Source organism: Salmo trutta, chromosome 35, assembly GCF_901001165.1.
Source record: "Salmo trutta chromosome 35, fSalTru1.1, whole genome shotgun sequence".
Taxonomy (NCBI): Eukaryota; Metazoa; Chordata; class Actinopteri; order Salmoniformes; family Salmonidae; genus Salmo; species Salmo trutta.
In genome coordinates this window covers 16,307,036-16,315,550 of record NC_042991.1, presented here as the reverse complement: position 1 = coordinate 16,315,550, position 8,515 = coordinate 16,307,036, and the positions used below count along the sequence as shown (strand labels likewise).

Below are 8,515 nucleotides of genomic sequence, written 5' to 3'. Positions count from 1 at the left end.
TATTGAGTCATGTGACCATACGTTGCTTCTTGGGACAGGTCTAGGATCCGTTTTTCAGCTCTAGCTGTAATGTTAATCAATCTAAGTTAAAATGTTAAAATTGATCATAAACCAGTTAAAACGATAGACTGTACCAAATATGGGAGAGTTTTGGGCAGAAAGTAATTTCCTCACATCGAGACATGTTATTCAAACCAAGCCCATTTATACAAACCACTGGTTGACAATGCCATCTTTTATTTCCCCATATTGTTAAACATTAAATGATGAGATGAGAAAGCAAATAGACAGCTATGCTGCCTATAACAGAACTATAGTAGCCTACAAGCTTTTTGTCTGAACATAATTTCATAAAGCAATTTCCCAAAAGGAATGTGGATCATCCACCCAACAAGAAACCGTGGTAAAATGAAAGATCTTAGAAATATTGTGCTTTATAATAAAAAAAAGTGGGGGAGTAACCGTTCATGACATTTAGCATTCATTTGCATTCAGCATTCATATAATATATTGCATATGCAATCTTAAACTAGACATGATATAAGAAGCAGAAAGGGGCATCTCTACAAGGCACTGAAGGGAAACTCATCAGAGCACTGCAGGTTAAATTTCCACCTCTATTTAAAGACAGATCCAATGATGTCATCTGGTTTTCAAAAATACAGGTACATTGTCAAATTCACAGGCATAGGAGAGGGAAGTACAAATATTTCCCTTTTAGGCAAATTATGTGAAAATAATGTTTGCCAATAGAGGAAGATCGTGGAAGCCCATGGAAATATTTGCTCAAACTTAAATAGCTATAGTGCCTTGCAAATGTATTCATCCCCATTGGCATTTTCCCTATTTTGTTCCATTACAAACTAATTTAAATGGATTTTATTTGGATTTCATGTAATGGACATAAACAAAAATAGGCTCAGTATATATACGCCTGTTCTGAAAGGCCCCAGAGTCTGCAACACCACTAAGCAAGGGGCACCACCAAGCAAGCGGCACCATGAAGACCAAGGAGCTCTCCAAACAGGTCAGGGACAAAGTTGTGGAGAAGTACAGATCACAGTTGGGTTATAAAAAAATATCCTACCCTTTGAACATCCCACGGAGCACCATTAAATCCATTATTAAAAAATGGAAAGAATATGGCACCACAACAAACCTGCCAAGAGAGGACCGCCCACCAAAGCTCACAGACCAGGCAAGTAGGGCATTAACCAGAGAGGCAACAAAGAGACCAAAGATAACCCTGAAAGAGCTGCAAAGCTCCACAGCAGAGATTGGAGTATCTGTCCATAGGACCACTTTAAGCCGTACACTCCACAAAGCTTGGCTTTATGGAAGAGTGACCAGAAAAAAAGCCATTGCTTAAAAAAAAAGTGGTGTTCGCCAAAAGGCATGTGGGAGACTCCCCAAACATATGGAAGAAGGTACTCTGGTCAGATGAGACTAAAATTGAGCTTTTTGGCGATCAAGGAAAATGCTATGTCTGGCGCAAACCCAACACCTCTCATCATCCCGAGAACACCATCACCACAGTGAAGCATGGTGGTGGCAGCATCATGCTGTGGGGATGTTTTTCCATCGGCAGGGACTGGGAAACTGGTCAGAATTGAAGGAATACAGGGAAATTCTTGAGGGAAACCTGTTTCAGTCCTCCAGAGATTTGAGACTGGAACGGAGGTTCACCTTCCAGCCTACTGCTAAAGCAACACCGAGTGGTTTAAGGGGAAACATTTAAATGTCTTGGAATGGCCTAGTCAAAGCCCAGACCTCAATCCAATTGAGAATCTGTGGTATGACTTAAAGATCTCTGTACACCAGCGGAACCCATCCAACTTGAAGGAGCTGGAGCAGTTTTGCCTTGAAGAATGGGCAAAAATCCCAGTGGCTAGATGTACCAAGCTTATAGAGACATACCTCAAGAGACTTGCAGCTGTAATTGCTGCAAAAGGTGGCTCTACAATGTATTGACTTTGGGGGGGGGGGGGGGGGGGGGGGGGTGAATAGTTATGCACGCTCAAGTTTTGTTTTTTTGTTTTACAGTGAGGGAAAAAAGTATTTGATCCCCTGCTGATTTTGTACATTTGCCCACTGACAAAGAAATGATCAGTCTATAATTTTAATGGTAGGTTTATTTGAACAGTGAGAGACAGAACAACAACAAAAAAATCCAGAAAATCGCATGTCAAAAATGTTATAAGATGATTTACATTTTAATGAGGAAAATAAGTATTTAACCCCTCTGCAAAACATGACTTAGCACTTGGTGGCAAAACCCTTGTTGGCAATCACAGAGGTCAGAGGTTTCTTGTAGTTGGCCACCAGGTTTGCACACATCTCAGGAGGGATTTTGTCCCACTCCTCTTTGCAGATCTTCTCCAAGTCAATAAGGTTTCGAGGCTGACGTTTGGCAACTCGCACCTTCAGCTCCCTCCACAGATTTTCTATGGTATTAAGGTCTGGAGACTGGCTAGGCCACTCCAGGACCTTAATGTGCTTCTTCTTGAGCCACTCCTTTGTTGCCTTGGCCGTGTGTTTTGGGTCCTTGTCATGCTGGAATACCCATCCACGACCCATTTTCAACGCCCTGGCTGGGGGAAGGAGGTTCTCACCCAAGATTTTACGGTACATGGTCCCATCCATTTGATGCGGTGAAGTTGTCCTGTCCCCTTAGCAGAAAAACACCTCCAAAGCATAATGTTTCCACCTCCATGTTTGACGGTGGGGGTGGTGTTCTTGGGGTCATATGCAGCATTCCTCCTCCTCCAAACACGGCGAGTTGAGTTGATGCCAAAGAGCTCCATTTTGGTCTCATCTGACCACAACACTTTCACCAGTTGTCCTCTGAATCATTCAGATGTTCATTGGCAAACTTCAGACGGGCATGTATATGTGCTTTCTTGAGCAGGGGGACATTGCGGGCGCTGCAGGATTTCAGTCCTTCACCGCGTAGTGTGTTACCAATTGTTTTCTTGGTGACTATGGTCCCAGCTGCCTTGAGATCATTGACAAGATCCTCCCGTGTAGTTCTGAGCTGATTCCTCACCGTTCTCATGATCATTGCAACTCCACGAGGTGAGATCTTGCATGGAGCCCCAGGCCGAGGGAGATTGACAGTTCTTTTGTGTTTCTTCCATTTGCGAATAATCGCACCAACTGTTGTCACCTTCTCACCAAGCTGCATGGCGATGGTCTTGTAGCCCATTCCAGACTTGTGTAGGTCTACAATCTTGTCCCTGACATCCTTGGAGAGCTCTTTGGTCTTGGCCATGGTGGAGAGTTTGGAATCTGATTGATTGATTGCTTCTGTGGACAGGTGTCTTCTATACAGGTAGCAAACTGAGATTAGGAGCACTCCCTTTAAGAGTGTGCTCCTAATCTCAGCTCATTACCTGTATAAAAGACACCTGGGAGCCAGAAATCTTTCTGATTGAGAGGGGGTCAAATACTTATTTCCCTCATTAAAATGCAAATCAATTTATAACATTTTTGACATGCGTTTTTCTGGATTTTTTTGTTGTTATTCTGTCTCTCACTGTTCAAATAAACCTACCATTACAATTATAGCCTGATAATTTTTTTGTCAGTGGGCAAACTTACAAAATCAGCAGGGGATAAAGTACTTTTTTCCCCTCACTGTATTTGTTTGTTTCACAAAAAAATATATTTTGCATCAAAGTGGTAGGCATGTTGTGTAAATCAAATGATACAAACCCCCTGAAAAATCTATTTTAATTTCAGGTTGTAAGGCAACAACATAGGAAAAATTCCAAGGTGGGTGAATACTTTGTAATCAAAAGGGGATTGCGCTCTCCCAGAAGTTTGGTTGGTTCAAAAAATAATAATTATATATATATATATATATTTTTTTTTTTTCATTAAGTAAGTTTATGCAACACTTTTTTGAGTGTGGACCCATCACACTCTTTTGCTCTAGCAAGAATAGGCCGGTCATCATTTTAAGGTCATAATGATAAGAAATCCTAACCATTACAATAATTAAAACACACACACACACGCGCACACCAATATCAGTAAATTCCTGTTGTTCCCATGTAAAACATGTTTTATTGTACCCACACATTTGTCAAACAAATGACTATGTACAGTAAGTATTTCACAAGTAAAACCAATTGTTAGATACAAAGTGAACATTGGTTTATTGACAAATATATAAAACTACTAAGTAATTTCAAGATTGTCACTTTTATTGTACAATATAACCTATAGGTTTGTTCATTGCATACCGAACAATGACTGTTGCTGTTATTTTTCTATTTGTACCATATGCACCACATATAAATTAAAGGAAAAATATTATATTCCAGATTTTGTGTGAATGGGTAAGAGATCCTGAAGTTGGACAAGCGTGACCACATTAAATGGGAAAATGTCTCAACTCTCTTATTTGTTCTGAAGGATGTATACAAATGGCAATGATCTAACATGTAGTCGAAGCCAAGGATGTATCACTCTGATTTAGTCTTGTTTTCAATATGAAGTCATTTATGTGTACCATAATAATTAGCTGCTGGCATTGAAACATTGTATGTTCTTTTCATGAAGTCTAACATAGTCATTTTACTTCAACAAAAATGTGGTCTTCATTTTTAGAAAATATAAAGCAAACGATGTTACAGTCCATAAGAATAGGCTTGCATAATCTGTTTAAAAAAAGAAAGAAATATATTTGGCAATCATGGTACTTTTGGTAATAACAGTAATAACACCAAGCTATAAATCATGCTGCTGCATACACACCAAAACATTCCAAATTTCGCTAACCCTTGGAAGACCTCATTAAAAACCACAAGTAAAACACAATGCGGTCTTTGGAACTCTGAATGTATGAATGGCACTTATTTCCTCAATCCTCAGTACATCAAAAAGATGAAAGTTAGAAGCCCTTAGCTCATAGACGTTTAGCATAGTTATTACAAAGAACATGGTCCCGGATATCACCCCACCCGCCGTTTTTCATGTGAGCCTTGTGCTCCATTGACTCTGTGTTTGTTAGGGCCACGGACTGAGGGAAGAGGGAGACTTTGGCAAGCTTAAGAGACTCCTGTGCTTTCTGTAGGGCCAGCTCAGGCCGACAGGCCTCCTTGTTCTGGTGCAGCCCACAGTTCCCAGTATGGAGAACCCTGGATCCCTGGGCCACCAGCACTTTGAGTGGCTTGGAGATGCAAGTCCCTGACAGGTGCTGGAGGGTCCAGTCCCAGTTGTAGTCATCATAGGTGCAGAAGTCCTCATTGCAACCCATCAGCTTGTAGTACACCTCTCTGGAAATGCCCATGCCAATGTTGTGCTTAGTAGACATCCACCCAGCAGTCTGCACCTTGTTGCTGAGCTTATCAAACTCTGCCAGGCCATTGTGGTTGCCTAGCGCCAGCATGTCACAATCAGGGCAGCTGCTCTTCCTGTATCCAACCATCTCCTTGTAAAGGTGGTAGAGGTCGGGCAAGATGTAGTTGTCCTCCTCGAGGAAAACTGCGAAGCCACTGTATCCATGAAGAGCCTGCACTCGCTCCCACAAAAAGTGAAGTTTCCACCACCAGTGGTGTTTGGTCTGTGTGATGGAGGCTTCCCTATAGTGGCCATATGAATCTGGATGCTCAGCGTTGAGGCATCCTGTTTTTAAAGCATCATCCTTGGATATGTCTCGTGGACAGTCCCGTGGATCCTGCCCAGGAAACTCACTGGGATAGAGCTGTGTGCTGTAGGGGAAGTATATTTGTAAAACCTTGCAGAAAGTTATCCCTTGCACTATGTCATTGTTTTCCTCTGAAAAATAGTCATGGCTGAAAATCAGCAAAAAGTTGTGGACCTCAGCTGCATCTTCCAATGACTTGATGAGTATTTTGAGGTAGTCTGGTCTGTTGTGAACCTGAATAACCAGGACCAGTTTAGGCTCCCCAGGATACTTGTCCGCATTCTGAACGTATTGGTGGTAATTGGCATTGTAAACCGACTTCATCAATTCAGGAACAGAACCATACTGAAACTTCGCCATATCATCAGACAACATGTTTTCCTGAGCGACAACACCCGTGACTTCATCAGAAATTAATACACGTGTTATGATCATGACAGTGGCAATAATTAAAGAAACACCCATGAGAATGAGCAGGTTCTTTTTAAAGAATCGTAACCTCATTTTCGTAACGGTAAAGGCAAACTTTGAATACAATAACAATGACTTGAATCACCTGACTATTGAAAGCGTCCACATCGTGTGTTTCATCTTACTTGCAGTTGCAACATTGTAACTTTCGATAGAGCCCAGAGGCAGCGGGGCTTATAAAGTGTATTGATGATGACTCCTTTTGCTACCACAAATATCTGTCAGTTCGGTTGATATCATCTGTTGCTATTGCAGTTTAGAAGTTTAGCGTTCGGTGGTATCACCTGAGAAAAGTAACAAGATAATGAAATAATGTATTGTCAGACATATTAGCTTTGTTTCCATTCAGGTAGTTCATTTACAGTAGTTGAGTCGACTTACCAACAGAGTGTCATGTGTCAGTAAACCGCTATCAGGAAGTAAGGGTTTTTTAGAACTATTGCCGCGTTCAAGTGATAGTCGGATCTAGAAAACTCAAAAATATACGACTTTCTAACTGGTTAAACGCGGCACGTGTATAACTACAACCTATTAGCAAATCGGAGATTTCTGAATTTCATAATTACCATTAGCATGTGAACGTGGCATATCTGCCGTACAGCGTACGAGTAACCTACAAAATTGAGTGCTGACGTGTACTATTCAGCCAACAGGAACAGACTGGCTTCTTCGTCAACGAATAAGTGTCCTACCTATGCTTATGTAATCCTACACTATAGGCTACATCCATTACTTTGGAGGAGATATGTTGAGAGTAAAGGAAGGTTTAGGACCAGCAAGTCATGGTATGATTTATGCTATTAAGTGTTATATGAATTCTATGAAGAATGAGATTCCAGTCTACATAAGATTACATTTTTCCAGGCTTTGGTCCAGGCTTTGGCAATAAGGGCCTCTTCAGCCAGGCTGAACTGGTTAAAGCTACCCAGCTGGTATGAATGAGATGTGCCCAATACCCACATGGGGTGTATGTGTTAAGGGCTGTTGATTACAGTAGTTAGTTGCCTAAACATACTTGTTAGAGAGTTACACAATGAAAACAAAGTTGTTTTTAACACAGCTATTTACATTCTCCATTCACTGTGTCAGTTTGTGGGTGTGTCTGAGTGTGATGGATGCTGCAGTGCTGAATAAATGATATAGCTGTGCCTAAATTTTCCCGAAGACAAATGCTCCTCATCAAACTAAGCCTCCTGTAACTATTCAATCCAACATTTAACTAGTCTCGGCACACATGTACACTTGTAGTCTTCCATACTAGTGATTACATAGGGTATTAATTCCACCAGGCGGCTGTGAAATTCTGTCTACAGTTGGATGATATTCCAGAGGACAGAGAAACACCCATATTCATTTGATGATAATCACACACATTTACATGGAGTGTTGTTTTGGATTCCATAACAGAAAGCGGATCTGGCGTGGATCTGTTAACACCCCACCCGGCACTGCTGTCATCTGTCTGTTTCCCCCACCCATACCCTAATCAGCATGGTCAAACCCACCAGTGGCACCAACCCTCGTCAGTATAGCCAACTTTCCAGGTCAGACTCAAGCCTAAAAAATGTTGCTGAGTCATAAGTAACTAAGTAATGAGTCACTAGGGAAAACATGTTAATCACTTTCACCTCTAGATGGCGACAGCAGACAGAAAATACAGTAGCTCGACCAGGGTTGGGCTATTGATGGCCCCCCCTTTTGTAGGCCCCACGATCAATCCCCCTTGCTCGGGGTCTCAGCATACTGTTGACAGGATAGTAGAATAAACAAGGAGCAATTTCGAAATTTGATTGTGTATCAGCAGTTTTCCTCATGGTGTCAGTCACTGTCAGTCACTCAATTAGCCCATGTCAGCTATTTTGTTTTTTAGATAGCTAAATTAGTCTAGTGCATTTATTTTAAGAGGCTAAGCTTTCGGTCAGTCGACCTTCATCAGAGCATATCTCCACATAGCCCTACAGAGCTCGCCGTCACATATACAGTTAATAACAGTAAGTACAGTTATTTTAACAGTAACTTTTCATCTTAGGGAATAACATTGGAGAAGCATTCAATTAATTTTTATTTGTTTAACTAGGCAAGTCAGTTAAGAACAAATTCTTATTTTACTATGACGGCCTTCCCCAGCCAAACCCTCCCCTAACCCAGACGATGCTGGGCCAATTGTGCGCCGCCCTATGGGACTCCCGATCATGGCCGGTAATGATACAGCCTGGGATCGAACCAAGGTCTGTAGTGATACCTCTAGCACTGAAATGCAGTGCCTTAGGCCCCAACGAAGGAGGCAAATGACTGTACCTGTTTAGCAGCACGTGTCTGACGAGTTATTTGCCAACCCGGGCCTCTGCCTGTTTGGCGACACTTTTCCTATGTCCGAATGTACATCTGAAT

The 8,515-nt window shown here is 41.7% G+C and overlaps 1 protein-coding gene across 1 annotated transcript; it reads right to left on the bottom strand.

Moving 5' to 3' along the window:
* Window positions 1-4,031: 4,031 nt before the first annotated feature.
* On the bottom strand, window positions 4,032-6,723 carry LOC115174718 (alpha-1,6-mannosyl-glycoprotein 2-beta-N-acetylglucosaminyltransferase-like). Its single transcript, XM_029733519.1, has 2 exons — window positions 6,506-6,723; window positions 4,032-6,408 (listed from the first exon to the last, which is right to left on the bottom strand). Exon 2 carries the CDS (start codon window positions 6,155-6,157, stop codon window positions 4,913-4,915), a length of 1,245 nt encoding a protein of 414 aa, XP_029589379.1. The 5' UTR covers window positions 6,158-6,408; window positions 6,506-6,723; the 3' UTR covers window positions 4,032-4,912.
* Window positions 6,724-8,515: the final 1,792 nt, after the last annotated feature.